This window comes from Enhydra lutris, unplaced genomic scaffold (assembly GCF_002288905.1).
Source record: "Enhydra lutris kenyoni isolate GAN:26980312 unplaced genomic scaffold, ASM228890v2 scaffoldscaffold4, whole genome shotgun sequence".
Classification (NCBI taxonomy): Eukaryota; Metazoa; Chordata; class Mammalia; order Carnivora; family Mustelidae; genus Enhydra; species Enhydra lutris.
In genome coordinates, this window is record NW_019154088.1 from 21,930,579 (window position 1) to 21,948,541 (window position 17,963).

Genomic DNA, 17,963 nt, shown 5'->3' on the forward strand with positions numbered 1-17,963 from the left:
AAGGATGAAGAACATTTTTTAGGTGACACTCCAGAGATGAAGTGCTCTCCAGGCTTCGTGACTGTGGTACTCTTGATGCTTGGTAAGTAAAATGCCTCTTAAAATTTTTGGATTTTTTTCTTCCATTGTATCAGAAAACATTTAACTATAATTTTATCAAGTAGCTTTATACACAAGGTGACAGGTCTCTTTTCTTTTTCCCCAGGACAAACCCAGGGAGACTCGGTGACTCAAACGGAAGGCCAAGTGACCCTCTTAGAAGAAGCTTCCCTGACTGTGAACTGCACTTATTCAACAACCGTGTTTCCCACACTTTTCTGGTATGTCCAGTATCCCGGTAAAGGTCCACAGCTCCTCTTGAGCTCCTCGAGAGACCAGGAGAAGAAAAGCTACAAAGGTTTTGAAGTTACCTTGGACAGCAAATCCAAATCCTTCCACTTGGAGAAAGGCTCAGTGCAAGCATCAGATTCAGCTGTGTACTACTGTGTCCTGAGTGACACAGTGACAGGGACTGCAGGGGGAGCTGAGCACAAACTCTGAGCAGAACAGGGTCCTGGATGCTGAGTGTCTTTGCCTGATCCACTCTGGTTCCAGTGCAATCTGTTGTTGTTTGTCCCTCAGTGTCTGGTTGGTACAAAATCATACAAATAACTAGAGCATAGGAACCAGAAGTAACATTTCCCAACACCAGCTCTTCCTTAGGAACATTGAGTATAGTTTGATGCCAAGAGTTCCTCAATCAGGGTGTAACTCATTTAAGGTAAAAACCACATAACAATAAAGTGGTCTTGTGCTCATCCTTGCAGTGAAGGTCCAGCCCCACAAGTTTTTCATGGCATCCTGGTGGGTATTGCTGTGTCTATGACACTTTTAGAGACACACAGTGTGCTTGAGAAGGTGGCCTCTGCCTAGTATCTTCCTGACAGAGTATGGCAAGAGAGGTGATGGGAGAGAATCAGCCCCAAACCAGCTTTTAGTAGAGAAAGAAGGGAAGGGAAGAAAGGTGGAGAAACACATGTACCCGAGCAAGGAAAAGAGGCCAAGGACCTCTGCCCTGTACTTTTGTTTTTGTTTTTGTTTTTGTTTTCCTAGTGAATCAGGTGATAGACACAAGCTGATATTCAACATGGAGGGGTGGGGACAGAACCAGAGTGGAGGAATTAGCTCAAGTCCTGGACAGTTAACTAGATCAGTTGGCTATCTGACCGTAAGAACTCAAGTGAGATTGTTCTCAGTACCCAGGAAATATGGTGAGAGAAAATGCTCTTGCACTAGTGTTTCCTAACAATATAGATAGATAAGTGAGACCGGGAGGGAAATCCTATGGATTTCTCTAACACCTGCTTTGGAACCTCTCACAGAGGGCCACAAATCATGGGATTGGAGAATGCATGGGAGTAAGTGCAGTTTTGTAAGGAATAATAGAAAACACAATGTCCATATTACACTGCCAGATTTGCCAGTAGTGTTGCAATCTTTCTTATTTTAAAAATATTTTTAAGATTATTTATTTAACATAGAGAGCTAGGGAGATTGACGGGGGGGTGAGGTGGGGGGAAAGCAGAGAGAGAGAAATTGATTTGAAGCAGATTCTGAGCTCAGCCTGGAGCCAGACAAAGGGCTGATCTCACCATCCTGAGATTATGACCTGAGCCAAAACTAATAGTCAGTCGCTTAGATAATAGTCAGTTGCTTAGCCAACTGGGCCAGCCAGTTGCCCTTAGATCTTTAAATTATTATCTCCTTATCAGTATATTTTATGAATAAGCCATGACCAAAATATTAATACATTTCTTTATATAGTAATGATATATTCTTGGTTTAAATTAATTTTTATTTAATCCTTTAAAATATAAATTTTCTCAAAGCTCTAGAAGTATAAATGCATGTCAATATGTACTTTAAACAATTCAAAAAGGTATATAATAAGAATTTCCCTGACATTTGGATAAACAATGTAGACTAGGGATGCCTGGCTGGATCAATCAGTAGAATTGCAACTCTTGATCTCAAGGTTCTAAGTTCTAGCCCCACAGTGTGTTATGAGATTACTTAAAGTCTTTTTTTAAAAAAATCATGGTAGATTATTGCTCATCTATTGATTTGTCTAAAATTCTATTAAAAAGATAGTAAAGACATCGCAAAGGGCAGGAAGCCACAAACATAAAGTGAAACAAGGAAAAAAGCTACTAGCAGAGGGTGACATCAGCCAATTCTAGAAAATGTGTTGTATATGGAGAAAGCAAACTTGCATGAAAGACTAGCTGAAGAAGAAAACCAGGCCTAGTGTAGAAGAAAGTAATTGTGTGCTGTGCCCTCCAGAAAGAGTCAGGAAAAAGAAGCACCAGAGAATTTTTGATATTTGAGGAAGATGGTGTTGCCAGCATTGATGTGTACTTGCGTTTGTGTGCTCTGTGTGCCTGTGTGCATGTGTTGAGGGTAGTGGGGGTGAAGAAAGTAAAATAAGTGGACTGAGTGAGAAAACTTATAACTCACAGAATAGCCATCCATCCATAGCCCATTATAAGAAGCAATGATCACTTTCTTAACCTAGAGGGAATTGGACATTGGTCTTTGAGGAACTGAGAGGAGCTCATATATAAATTCCCCCAAATCTGTGTATTAGTAAGCTTTTTAATTTTTGATCACCAGTTCAACTTTCTTTCCTTAAATAAGTTATTCAGTTCCTCCCTCTATCCCCTGGCAAACACTGATCTTCTTACTGTCTCCATACTTTTGCCTTTTCCAGAATGTCACATTTTCACATATGAGAATGCAGCCTTTCAGATTGGCCTCTTTCACTTAGAAATATGCAGGTAAGTTTCCTCCATGTCTATCCATTGCTTGATACCTCATTTCTTTTTAGCACTGAATAAGATTTTTTAAATCTGATCTATAAAGAACTTTTCAAACACCCAAAAAAACAAAAAAAAAGTCAAGAAATGGGCAGACGAATGGACATTTCTCCAAAGAAGACATACAAATAGCCAACAGACATATGAAAAAAAATGCTGAACATCATTCGGCATCAGGGAAATACAAATCAAAACCACAGTGAGATACCACCTCACACCAGTCAAAATGGCTAAAATTAACAAGTCAGGAAATGACAGATGTTGGCGAGGATGCGGAGAAAGGGGAACCCTCCTACACTCTTGATGGGAATGCAAGCTGGTGCAGCCACTCTGGAAAACAATATGGGGGTTCCTCAAAAAGTTGAAAATAGAGCTACCCTACAACCCAGCAATCGCATTACTGGGTATTTACCCTAAGAATACAAATGTAGTGATTTGAAGGGGCATGTGCACCCCAATGTTTACAGGAGCAATATCCACAATAGCCAAACTATGAAAAGACAAACTATGGAAAGAACTTAGAAGTCCATCAACAGATGAATTGATAAAGAAGATCACACACACACACACACACACACACACACACACACACACACACAATGGAATACTATGAAGCCATCAAAAATGAAATCATGCCATTTGCAACAACACAGATGGAACTAGAGGGTATTATGCTAAGCAAAATAAGTCAATCAGAGAAAGACAACTATCATATCTCTCTGATATAAGGAATTTGAAAGGCAGGGTGGGCATCGTGGGGGGAAGGGAGGGAAAAAATGAAACAAGATAGGACTGGGGAGGGAGACAAATAATAAGAGACTCTTAATCTCAGGAAACAAACTGAGGGTTGCTGGGGGGTGAGGGGAGGATAGGGTGGCTAGGTGATGGACATTGGGGAGGGTTGTGCTCTGGTGAGTGCTGTGAATTGTGTAAGACTGGCCTGTACCCCTGAAACAAATAATACATTATATGTTAATTTTTAAAAAACCAGCACAATGAGACACCACCTCACATCAGTCAGAATGGCTAAAATTAACAAGTCAGGAAACAACAGATGTTGGTGAAGATGCAGAGAAAGGGATGTCCTCTTAAGTTGTTGTGGGAATGCAAACTGTTGCAGCCACTCTGGAAATAGTATGGAGTTTCCTCAAAAAGTTAAAAATAGAATTATCTTATGACCCAGCAATTACTTTACCAGGTATTTATCCAAAAGATACAAACATAGTGATTCGTAGGGGCACCTGCACCCCACCGTTTATAGCAGCAAGGTCCACAATAGCCAAACTATGGAAAGAGCCCAGATGTTCATGGACAGGTGAATGGATAAAGAAGATGTGGCATGCACATGCACGCGTGCATACACACACACACACACACACACACACACACACGCACGCGAATATTACTAAGCCATAAAAAAGAATGAAATCTTGCTGATTTGCAATGATGTAGAGGGAGCTAGAGGGTATTATGCTAAATGAAACAAGTCAGTCAGATAAAGACAAAAACCATATGATTTCACTCATATGTGGAATTTAAGAAATAAAACAGACAAACATAGTGGAAGGGAAGGAAAAATAAAGTAAGAGGAAAAAAGAGAGGGAGGCAAACTCTAAGAGACTCCTAACTACAGGGAACACACTGAGGGTTGCTGGAGGGGAGGTGGTGGGTTGAGGCAGAACTGGGTGATGGGCACTAAGGAAGGCACTTGAAATAATGAGCACTGGGTATTATACGCAAATGATAAATCACTGAATTCTATCTCTGAGACTAATACTACAGTATATGTTAATTAAATTGAATTTAAATAAAAATTTAAAAAATACAACTTTGAGAAAAAAGAAGACTCCTTTATCTGGATATGCCATGGTTTATTTACCCTTTTTTCTACTGAAGGACATCTTGGTTGTTTCCATCTTTTGGCAATTATGAACAAGGCTGCTATAAATATTTGTGTGCAAGTTTTTGTGTAAGCAAGAGTTTTCCAACCATTTTGGTAAACATGTAAGACTGCCATTGCTCAATCATTTGGTAGAAGTCTGTTTAACTGAGTAAGAAACTGGTAGTCTTGTGTTCCAGTGTGGTGGTACCATTGTGCATTCCTGTCAGTCACGTATGAGGTATCCTGTTGCTGGACGTCCTTCCTGGTATTAAATTAAAAACAAACAAAACAAAACAAAACAAAACAGATCAACCTTGAAAATTCCCTGGGCAAAGATCACTTCAAAATCAATTTAATCCTTCAAATAAAGCTTAATTTAATTTATTTTGGCAGACTACCTTGACCTGAATCATTTTTTGCTGTACCTTTGGAAATCGTAAGTGAAACTTGAACTATTTCCTAAGTTTGATATTAGGTGTCCACTGAGCAGCTTCTGACATCATTTACAGGAATTCTGATATTATAACCAATACTGCCTGTGAAGAGTAGACACTCCCAGACTTCTCACTATATCGACTGCTTTCTAGCAATATACCCCTGAGCCTCTTTCCATATTTTGGTTTGAGTGTTCCCACTTCATGAACTGTCTTTTCAGATATGCACATGACACTTTTATTATTAATTACTACTTTGGTGAAATTCATGGATTGACCTGGGCTATTTCTGAGTTTCTGACACTAGCATTTGGTGGTGGTAGTATTTTGGATTTTGGCCATTCTAACAGATGAGACTGTGCTGTCTTTTTTTTTTTTTTAATGTAATTTGTATTGTGTAGCAAACACTTACCATGAGATATAGCCTCTTAAAATTTTAAGTGTACAATATGGGATTGTTGGCTATGGGTACAATGTTGTACAATAACTCTGTAATCTCTCATATGCTGGATTAATAACTCCCTCTTACCCTGTCTGCAGAGCCTATGGAAACCTTTTCTTTGATTCACTCTTTGGTTCTATAAACTTGAATATTTTAGATACCACATTAAGAGTGGAATCACATACTATTTGTCTTCCTGTAACTGGCTTATTTCAGTTACCATAATATCCTCAAGATTCATCCATGTGGTTGCATATTGTAGGATTTTCTTTTCCTTTTTCTTTTTAAGGCTGAACAGTACTCTGCTTATGTATATAGCACACTTTCTTTATCCATTCATCTGTTGTTGGGCATTCAAGTTGTTTCCCTATCTTGGCTATTGTGAACAGTACTGCAATGAGCATAGGAGTGCTTAATAACTCTTTAAGATTCTGATTTCAATTATTTTTAAAAGATTTTATTTATTTATTATTTATTTATTTATTGTCAGAGAGAGAAGGAGAGTACAGCAGGGGGAGGAGCAGGCATTGGGAGAAGTAGACCCCCCACTGAGTAGGGATCCTGGGATCATGACCTGAGTCAAAGGCAAACATCTAGCTGACTGAGTCACAGAGGTGTCCCCTGATTTCAGTTCTTATTATTATATACCCAGGAGTGGGATTACTGGATCATATGTTAGTTCTGTTTTCAACTTTTGAAGAACCCCTATATTGTTTTCCATGGTTAGAGCATTGTGCATTCCCACCAAGAATGCACAAGTGTTCCAATCTCTTCACATCCTTGACAACACTGTCATTTTCTATTTTTGATAATAGTCATCATTGTTTAATGTATAACATATGGATGATACAAAAATTTGTTGCAAATGTAGTGGCAAATACATTGAGATAGTCATCATTAAAAGGGAGTAGAAAATTACACATGTTTAAAGTATGTGCTTTTTTCTGCCACCTTTAGGTCGTGGCTAGTATCAACATTTTAAATACTGAAATATATAATGGGATGGCCCATTTTTACATATTTACATGACTCTGTGAGGTGATATTTTACTGGGACTTTGATTCGTATTTTCCTGATCATTAGTGACATTGAGTATTTTCTCACATACTTGTTGGCAATTTGAGTATCTTCTTTGAAGAAATGTCTATCTAGTCCTTAGACCATTTTTTAAATTTGGCTTATTAGTATTTTTAAAAAACTATTATTATAGGAGTTCCTTTTATAGTTTGGATATTAGCCACTTATCATATATATGTAGTTTTCAAATATTTTCTTCCACTCTGTAGGATGACTTTTGATGCTGCTGACTGTTTCCTTTGTTGTACTGAGCTTTTTAGTTTGATGTGGTCCCACTTGTTAGTTTTTGCTTCTGTTCCCTTTGCTTTTGATGTCACATCATTGATTATTGCTAAAACCAATATTGTGGAACTTCTCTCTTATGTTTCCTTTTCAGAAAAATAACTTTTAGGCTTGCCTGGGTGGCTCAGTGGGTTAAGCATTCAACTCTTGATCTAGGTTCAGGTAATGACCTCAGGATTGTGAGACTGATCCTTGTGTCAGGCTCTGGACTGAATGTGGAGCCGTTTAATATTCTCTCTCTCCCTCTCCCTCCCCCAGCTTGCATGTACTCTCTCTTTTTAAACTAACAACAAAAAATATCTCTTAGTTTGTGACTTTTTCTATTGTTTTGCTATTTCTGCTGTAATTTTTGTTATTTCCTTCCTTCTCTAGACTTGGAACTTACTTTATTCTTTCAATAGTTCCTTGATCTGTAAATTAGGTTATTTAGTGGGGATCTTTTGTTAGGATATTAGATCTATATACATAATTCCTAGGGGGAATATCTAAGACAAAGGAACACTTTAATTTAGGAAACAATGCACTAAAGCATGCATTTAAAGATAAGCTGTTAAAATGATTAAGATATTTTTATGTGTGGGTATGACTCCAAGATTGCTTTTTGTGATACATTTCATTTAATAAGATACTAAAATAAATGTGATATGCATAAACAAGAGAGTCGAAGTCTCCCTTGATTCAAATTTGCACTTGATTTCTCATGCGGAGAATGATTATAGACAATTTTGATGATGGTTTCTCAACTTCTCTTAATGGGTTTTTAGAGGCATTAGCAATGTGTGCTTTCAATAGCTCTTAAAGCATTCCCAGTTGTGAAAGAATGGATATATGGGGGACCACTGAAGAATGTGTAGAGGCTGCTACTCACACTTGTTTTTATCCTGCTCTATCAAGATGTGAAATTTGCTTAATTTTACTTTCATCCTTTTCTGCAAATCTCAATTTATTCTTGATATTTCATCTCTCCCAGTTTTCTTCTCTGTTCTCTTTTCTACTGGAATATTAAATGTTTTAATCTCTTCTTTTCTTCTTTAGATCTTCCCTTTGCAGGAGTAACCTTAGTTCGCTAACGAGGTGTTTTCTTAGATAGCTTTGACTGATTCCACAAGACTGACCTTCCTTGGGATCTCTCCTGTGGGTGTGGTGGGTTTAGCAGGTGAGGAAAGGGCTTAGTCTTTCCACACAGAAGCAGCAGGAAAATCCCATCCCATCTGCTCACCTTTCTTGGCTGTTTTCTTTCAACACTTCCACAGATCACCTGGTGCTCATCAGGACAAAGGCACTTCTTCATCTCCTCACCTATTTAACCAATGCCCAGCCCTCTCCCTTCTGGTAACCATCACTGTGTTCTGTTTATTTAAGAGTTTGTTCTTCCTTTATCTCACTCTGTCTTATTTTTTCCCTTTATCTTGTTTGGCTTGTTTCTTAAATTCCACAGGAGTGAAATCATATGGTACTAGTCTTCCTCCAACTGCATTATTTTCCTCATTTTCCCTCATTATTGTACTCTTTAGCTCTGACCATGTTAAGCCAAGTGGCAAAATTTCATTCTTTTATATGGCTGAGTAATATTCCATTACTCTTTATATATTCTGAAATCTAGTAAACTACCCCAATGAAACTAAAAGTTCAAGGAATATTTGTGGATTTCTTTTGAACTGCAGTAAAGAAATCAAATAAATAGCACAAAATGAGATTTACCGAATTATTTTCTGATACAATTTTCTTTAAAAGTCCACATTAAAAGTAGGTTTAGGTTTACTTGTAATCCTCATTCAATCTAAGCAATTATCTTCAACTCTGACCATCTGCATTTCCTTCATCAGGAAGATTGGAATGAATAGGCCTGGGGATCTGTGTCGGAGGAGTTGCTTGGTCTGAAGGCATCTTAGTTGACCCCTTCAGTCCTCTAGGGGGCACTCTAGGCCTAACAAGAAGCAAAGACCTCCTGGTGGTCCAAGTTTGAACAATTACAGAGAGAACAGAAATCATGTGAACCAGTCCAATTATAGATAGGAAAGGTGGGGAGAGAGTGGGGACCAGGTCTGTGTAAAGCTCATCTAAGGTTTTCAGTTCTGCCATTGCATATCAACTTCAGACATCTGTAGGCCATGTCTCTAGAAATCCATTATAGAGATAATTCTTAGAGACAGGTGACAGGATAAGGATAGTTCTGGACCTTGTGACCAAGGAAATGAGACAGAAAACATTCTGTTACCTGGTATCGGTTGTTATGAATAAAAGCTCCTAAACCTACTGGCATTGAAATTATTTCAAAATCCCCGATATCCTACCTTTTTATATATCTCTGCTCAGAGTGGAGGGAACAAGAAGAAAAAAGAAAAAAAAAAGGAACAAAAATAGAAGGAAAGGAAGAGATCAATATTGACTTTGACCAGCAACATGTGACTTGGCCCACCTCAGCTATGTGGGTGAAAGAGTATCCACCAGTAGCACAGGAGAGGTGGAGAGGTGGAAATTAAATCAGAGGGGGCATTATGCAGAAATGTATTTTTCACCAACAAAATTCTGGTTGGAATCATTTTTTATGCGGATGTTGGCTGCCTGTTTTGGTTTCTAGAACTCTCCTGACTTCAAGAAATTGTAGTTACTTCTGCAATACACAATGCATGCTACCAGATAGTTTTCCTTTGTCTGTATTTATACATAGCTGAATTCTCACATTGTCTAAGTATGCAGTTTGGGGAATGGAGTGTCTCCTCCCTATGAGTCTTCAAGGTTCTATGTAACCTCCTTTGAGATGCTGACACTTCTAGAAGGATCATTCAGCTTTCCTCACATGCTAACCCATAAATCTTACATAAAGTGTTTTCAGAAAAATCCCTTATATCTTCCTTTATTGGAAATATGGCACCTACCTCTCTGCCTTGCTGGCAAGCACACTTTTGGAGAGATTACTGTGCACTGCTACTGTGTCACTGTGGGTGGAGTCTGGAGTTCTGTGAATGACAGAGCTGAGGTGTGATTGGTGCTCAGTGGTCTGTTGGAAGGGATTGAGGGTAAGAACACATTTCTTTCTGGACCCTGGACTCTACCCTCTGCGGACTGGAGTATTCCTAATATAGCCATTGAAAAAGAAACATGAAGACAGACTGGGGAGCTCTGCTGGGGCTTCTGTGGGTCCATGTTTGCTGTGAGTTGCATTCCTCATGGGTATTGGGTGGAGTCCACAGCCCAGTGGTGAGGGGAGTGAGCTGACAGAGAACTCCTAGAAGGTCCTACATCATTGGGATTGGGTTCTTTGGATATTTTACAGGTTTGAAAATGGCACCGGTGACTCCCCAGTCATATCATTTGTGTTTTTCCCTTTCCACACAGGGGTGAGAGGGATGACGGTGAAGCAGAGCCCTTCAGACCTAAGCCTCCAGGAGGGAGCCAGCTCTACTCTCAAGTGCAATTTTTCTAGCACAGTGAACAGAGTGCAGTGGTTCCGACAGAATCCCGGGGGCGGCAGCTTCACCTCATTGTTTTACATATTTTCGGGGATGAAGCAGAGTGGAAGGTTAACCTGCACAGTGAATACTAAGGAACAGTCCAGCACCCTCCATATCACGGCCTCCCGACTGGAAGACTCAGCCACCTACCTGTGTGCGGGGGAGGCACAGTGCTCCCCTGTGATCTGCAGCCTGCACCCAAACTGCAGCTGCGCCTGCAGCCCCCGCCTCTCCCTGGGGTGGGCCTTTGCCCCCACAGCAGCCTTCGCATATTTTTAGACTTATGTTACAGCATTTTTTTTCCTTCTAAATTAGACCTACCAGTGCTCTCATTTCACTTGCTGTTCTTGCCGTTTTTCTTCCAAAAAGCCCTTTGTAGGTAAAAAGTTCTACCATGGGACCATTGGAGCAAGTGACAGAGATGCCCATATCCATTACCCTGGGAAGACAGATGTTCTGGCAGCTAGCATATAAATTATTTGTAAATAGCCAAATGGGAGAAGCTTGAAAAAGTAGATGGTCATCAACAATTAGAGAGTTGACTAAAATTTTTAGTTACCTATAAATGTTTTACTATCAAAGGAGAGTAATGAGAACATGTGTAATGTTTTCTCAGTCTGTATTCACCATCTTCCCCTTGAAAATACAAATAAAATAAAATAAAACAAAATAATTTTATTGAGGGTCAGGCACTCTACTTATCTAATTACATATTTTTTTTTTTTAGTAAGGTAATACCCTGTAAATAAGTACTTTCATTTCATGTGAGAATAAATGAGTTTTAGAGCATAAGTGCTTTAGTGGAGCTCTTATTATTCCAAAAGTTAGTGAATCTGAGGTGACATAAGAGCTTATCCTCTGAGTACCTGATATAGAAGACATTTTAGAATCACAAAATCTTAATGATTTCCATTGATCAGTTTTACAATATGTTAACATATCACTGACAGAAGTATGTATTTAAGTCATTTCTAAATAGCACCTTGTGTGGACGAGCTTATGAAAATTTTCATTCTGTTCCGTGAAAATCATTGCTCTTCCTTGCATTTTGCATGAATTTATTACTCATGATTTTATAACATTATTCCCAGTCTGGGAAAGGGAGAAGACAGCTTTCAGGATTACCCTAAAAGAACCCTTCCCTCTTGTAACCAGAGACAAAGACTGCTGACCCGGACCCAAAGTTGAAACTTACATGCAGAAAGATTCCAGCAAAAATGGGATTCCAGCCTGCACTGGCTTTTATGTTGAGAAAAGGGCATTGATAGGAAAGCCTGTGCCCCTGAAAATTCAGATGAAGGTAAATGGGCAGATTCCCTGAAGCAGGGAGGAAACTCAGTTTCTTGAGCATGGGACCTGTGCAGTTACACAGCCCCCCAAATCTCCCAAGGAACCCTGACCTTGGTTTGATGCTGTGCCTTCACTGTCTTGAAATTAATACTAGTTTTACCTTTATGCTTGTCTTTTATAAGTGAGTCCTATAAGTGGGAGGAACAAGTGCCTGAGCAGAGAGGTACATGCGGCACCAGGACACAGGCGGGAACACATGCAGGCTCAGCTTTTGGGTCACAGCAGGCTGTGTGTGAGCTGAGCAGTTGACGGTGCCACCTGTGGTGTCTGTGCCTGCTTTGGACTAGCTGGGGCTTTGACATGCAGCCAAGGGTGTAGTAAATATTGTTGGAAAATTACTACAGATTGAAAGTGTATACCTGGACATTTCAAAAAAGCAGTTTGGCAGTTTCTTATGGGACTAAACATACTCTTACCGTATGATGCAGCAATGAATTTCCTGAGTATTTTCCCAAAGGGTTTTAAAAATTATGTCCACACAAATTTGTACACAGGTGTTTTATAGCAATTTTATTCATAATTGCCAAAACCTTGAGGTAAGTTGCATGTCTTTCAATAAGTGAATAAATTAATAAATGGTGGTACATCCAAACAATGGAATATGATTTGCTGCTAAAAAGAAATGAGCCATGAAGCCATGAAGAGATAGGGGAAACCTGTATGCATTTTACTAAGTGAATACAGCTGATCTGCAAAGGCTAGGTAGGGTATGATTCTGATCCCATGATTTTTTGGAAAAGGCAAAACTATGGAGGGAGTAAAAGATTGTGGTTGTCAAAGGTTGAACGGAGCAGCAGGGATGAAGAGCACAGAGAATACTTAGTGTAGTGAGCCTAGTCTCTGTGATACTATAATGGTGGATACTTACTTACATTTGTTCACACCCATAGAATGCACAATAGCTGGAGTGAACCCTAGATAAACTCTGGGCTTTGGGTGATATGACCTGGCAGCATTGGCTCCTTCACTGTGAAAATTGTCCAGGAGAGGTTGATAATAGGAGAGGCTATACCTGTGTGGCTGCAGGAGTTGCATTGGATACCCAGTACATCAGCCTTGTTTTTCTTTGAACCTGGTTAAGATGGTTGAAAATAAGAGTCTTTAAAAAATTAAATTGAGAGACATGAAACTAATATGTATGAAGAGTTAAAGCATTTTTAATAAATGATTCCTCTAGAAACATTAACTAATGAGAATTTTTCCTTGCTTTTTGAAAGATGTTCCCAAGTTTTCATTTTGGAATGATCTCAAAAATTGTGTAGATATCCATGGCTGGAAATAAGGAAACTCCAAAGTAAAGTTTCAAGGAGAAAGCCAGAATCCAAAAAGAAATTAAGCTGTCTTAAAAAGTGCTTCTCTCTTTCTGTATTAGTAAGCTCATTTACCCCCTCTAGGCTGCCTCAACTGCCAACATTCTTTCTTTTTTCTGTAGGATATATAAAATATATATATATATATATATATATATATATATATATATATATATATATATATATATATATATATATATATATTACATCTCCAGAAGAATATCCGGCCTTCACATGGCTCAGCCATGAAGCCCCCTGATATCACTGCCTGTGAAGAACTTTCACTCAGTGAATAAATCCTATTTTATTACATTTTCATATGGATTTAACTCTCCTTGATACATTATTGATCTTATAGAAGAAATGAAAATCCTGATAGGATTTCATCCTGAGGACTGTATCTCTGCTTCTGAAGATGCCTCCGCCATTGGCTAAGATTAACCTCAGACATACTCGGTCACCTGTGGCTGTGAAAATAGTCTTGGAGTTCCATAATGCAGGCAATTTCACCCACTCTGACACTTATCCATAGCGCACACCACCAGTCATCAACAAATATTTGCTTTGTTATATAGTACAAAAGAAATTTAAAGCTGTAAGTGCCCTTAGAAATTCTTGAGTCCAACTTCATTTACACATCAGAGACTGTAACCAAGACAACAGTAGGAAACAATTAGGTACTGAATGAGTCAGGCGAGAAAGAAAGTGGGTTTCCTCACTTCCTCTTTGACATTAAACATTTTGACTGTTGGTACAGTCAACTCTCTGGGAATCTCAAGGTCTGGAGCAAGACCAGAGGAGGAATAGTCTGAAAAAAGAGGCATTTGAAATATCAAGTGACCTTCTCTCTCTTACTCTAATCTTTGGCTTCCATGTTCCTTTTACAAATGTTTTTTCTCTTTAACAGACAAATGAGGACAATAGGTTTGGCAGAAAGGGAAGTGTTTCCATTTTCTTTGTTTAAGAGACTGAATCTTGATTCTTTCCTGAGTTTAAACATGTACACCAGGCTCATCACTGAATAAATAGCAATAGCATCTACCTCTTTCCAAATTACTAACAGTGACTCAGCAGTGTGCAGGCATGTAAACCTTGATCTCCATGTTCTTACTGTACAGTTCATCCCTGATCTAAGATATAATTTCCTTGACCGATTGCTGCCTTAATGCATGTGAGTCCCTCAGAGGCACAGGCTAAGAGAACATTTCCCCAGCGAATTCACAGAGATGTGACCACAAGATGGCAGTGCACCTGTGCTGATGCAGACCACATAGAGGGTTCATTTTAGTGCATCTGATGGACTAGACTATGGCAGAAGCAGAGCCTTTTTCTTATTGGTTGGTACACAATGTGGGAAAGTCCTCTGTTAGAGGAAAGAAGGGACGGCCTGATAAGAGAAGGTGCTGAGCTGGCTGGAGGCTGCAATTCTGAACCTGAGCTTAACTGGGAGGAACCATGAAGACATCCATGGGAGCTTTAATCATGTTCTCGTGGCTGCAACTGAATTGTGAGTTTAGAGTATATTAGTGGATATTCTTCAGAAGTCGAGACTGGCTTTACTCAAGTTTCCTCCACTTAGTGTAGAAAAAGAGAATTCTGAAGCACAATAACCTGGAATCTCTTCTCCTTTCTCTCACCTTTTCTTTCTGCACAGGGTTTAGCCAGGGAGAGAATGTGGAGCAGCATCCTTCTACCCTGAGTGTCCAGGAGGGAAGCAGCTCTGTTATCAACTGCAGTTATTCAGATAGTGCCTCAAGTTACTTCCCCTGGTATAAGCAAGAACTTGGGAATGGTCCCCAGCTCCTTATAGACATTCGTTCAACCGTGGCCACAAAAGAAGACCAAAGACTCACTCTCTCATTGAATAAGACGGCCAAACGTTTCTCCCTGCACATCAGAGACACCCAGCCTGAAGACTCAGCTGTGTACTTCTGCGCAGCAAGCACACATTGTTTCCCAAGCACCTGCTGCCTGCACTCAAACCTGGGACTAGGGAAGCCCCTGTCTTCTGACACAGACCTTCGAGTATAGGTTTTGTGCTGTTGTTTGTCTGTAGGTGGAAGCTAACATGTTAGACTATTAAGATGGAGATGACCCAGACAGCGTGAAAACATTTTGTTGGGTGATTCTTGTGTTTGGATTCTTGAAGTGATTTAATAATGTTTTATTTTGAAATTCAGGTTTTCAGGATGACTTCATATTTGCTATTCAGACTCCTCTCCTACAAATAACCAGTAATACAGTCATTATGGATGGCTACTTAATACTGTGTTTCACAGTAAAATTTATAATTTTTCAATTCTAAAACATTACATGTCAAATAGAGAAATACAGAAAGTGCAAATATGAAAGTGATAATTCTGTAATCACATAATATTGCTAATATTCCTTTTAGGCTAAAAATTCTTATTATAATTAGGATCATGATTTTTTTCACTTTATGTATTTTGATTTGATTATTCCACACTTCATCAAGTCTTTCCCTCAAACATCTGCTTTTCTTAAACCTACTTTTTTAAAGTTTTCATTTAACATGTGCTTTAATATAGCTCTGTGGTATATTTTAATTAATTACACTTTCAAATCAATTTTGTTCCTCTGTATTTGGGGCAATATTTTACAGCCATTTCTTTTTCTTAAAAAGATTTTATGTGTTTATTTGAGAGAGAGAGAAAAAAATAGAGTACAAGTATGAGTGGAAGGAGGGGCACAGGGAAAGGGAGAAACAGATTCCTCTCTCAGCTTGGAGCAGGATCCTGGGAACCTGAGATCATGACACGACCTGAAGTCAGCTGCCTGGTTTACTGTGCCACCCAGGCACCCCTTGACCACCATTTCTATGTGCTTTGATTAATGTCTTGTTCAAAAATTGTGCCCCAGTTTTTCCAAGCACACAGGGGGTAAGTACTATTTGTGTGTTTAAGGGAAATTTAGATAGGGAGTGATCTGACAATGTGAGCTTCAGATAAAGCTCAGAAATCTGTTCTCATTTACACAATTCTGTATGTATCTGTTCACAATAACTCTCTCATACAATTTAGGACACAGAATTTTGTATTTCATTCATTTCTATATTTTCAGTACCTAGGAAAACTTTCCCACATAATTGATTATCAATAGATGATAACAAAAGAAGGAAAGGACAATTCTATTACTGACTCATAATTTTAAGTTAAGCTTTCTGTTTGAAATATATTTATAAATAAATTTGCAAAAAATAGAAGTCTTTAAAGTGTATGTGATTATTTGATTGTTTGAATACATAATGTTTCTTTCCATTTTTATATCTCTCTTAATGATGTTCTGCGGTTAGAAGATTATTCAATTTGTTCTTGAACTTGTAATTTTTTGTTATCATAATGAAAGCCTTTCTTTCTGAGATATATGGGAAAATTTTTGTAAGCATGTGTCAACCGCCTTACTATTAGTAGATTGCACAAAGGCATTTGGACTAATGGCTAATGTAGAGATGACGTGCTACCAACCTCCCCCCACATGTTCATGTTCGACTGAATTAAACATTACTAACCATAACATATATTTTTTTAAAAATCTATATTTGCAAAGAAATCAATGGAATAAAACAAACTGAGTAAATATTTAATTCTCTCATTCCTACCCCTACCCATGCTCAAGGGCAGGGTCCTTTCAAGGTCCCTCCAAGTCTTCCTAACTAACGATGGATATAATTGGTAATTGGTAGGGTGACAGTGGTTCCTTTTAGCTGAGCTATGGTTGCTAGGTATTTGGTAACTGGCTTTCTCTTACTGGGGAAGTCCCCAGATTAAATTCAGCTTATCACATCTGACCAAAAGAGGTTAAAACTGTAGCCCAACACGTCAATGGGCTTGATTCTTTCCCTCCTAATACCACCAGCTCCTGTGCAGTAGAAGGAAGACGACTCCTGGTCAGTGCCTTTCCTCCAAGCCTGATAATGGAGTCAGAAGGAAGCATACTTCTATATTATTCATTTGTTTCCTCTTAAATCAATTAGAAGCAAGACAGAGGGTGCAGTTCCCACAGGTTTGAATGCTTGATCAGACTGAGGTGAGAATTGATGCAGTGGAAGATAACAAGCGTTTTAGCCTGAGTGTGCACTGAGTCTCAGATCCAGACACCTTCCAGTTTAAACCTTCATCATGTTTGGTATATTTGTTTCCTACATCCTGGGACAAGGTAGTATAAACTTTTAGGCCTTCTCTTGACCCTGTGAAGCCAGACTGGGTGCCGAGAGTCTCCCTTTTGTTTGCTTTCTCTAGGACGGTGCTGACTGAACTTGTGTGATTTTTCCCAATCCGAGAGAGTGGGGCTGCTCTCTGCGCATGCTCACTAGCCGCTTACAAAAGCTCACTGCTGTTGTCATCCTGTGTGCACTGGTGGGAGGCCAGTGGGATGGATGGGATGATGTGTGGGTGAGGGACTGAGTGTTGTGTGTGCTCATGGGCCATTTGTGGGGGTCTGCAGGAGGCCATCTCCAGTGGGTCATGGGCAGATTCCTAATGAAGGCTGTGCCATGGTTTGTAGGGACCATCTTGGGTACTACCCCTCAAGAGCCCTGGGTGCTGTTCTGCTGGGAGCACCCCACTCCCCAGTGAGCAGTACACCTCAGTATTCTGGATGGGTCTAGATGATGGTTCTCTTTGGCAGCATCCTCCAGAGCTTGGGGAGACAGATGTCACTCGCGTGTTCTTACTTCCCTCCATGGGGAATTCACAGGCTGGATCTTCCATATACACTCATCTCTGGCTTCTGCTGATTCTGTAGACAACCTCAGTTTAAGATCTCTAATATGGGGACGCCTGGGTGGCTCAGTTGGTTAAGCAGCTGCCTTCGGCTCAGGTCATGATCCCAGTGTCCTGGGATCGAGTCCCACATC

General features: G+C 39.4%; 3 gene segments (V, D, J or C); all 3 read left to right on the plus strand.

Annotated features, from left to right (window-relative positions):
• Positions 1–540, plus strand: LOC111139515. The segment is given in 2 exon segments: positions 1–82; positions 206–540. Coding segments are annotated over 2 exon segments (381 nt in total).
• Positions 541–10,074: 9,534 nt separating this feature from the next.
• LOC111139522 lies at positions 10,075–10,737 on the plus strand. The segment is given in 2 exon segments: positions 10,075–10,126; positions 10,312–10,737. Coding segments are annotated over 2 exon segments (478 nt in total).
• Positions 10,738–14,542: 3,805 nt separating this feature from the next.
• Positions 14,543–15,118, plus strand: LOC111139529. The segment is given in 2 exon segments: positions 14,543–14,594; positions 14,742–15,118. Coding segments are annotated over 2 exon segments (429 nt in total).
• The last annotated feature ends 2,845 nt before the right edge of the window (positions 15,119–17,963 follow it).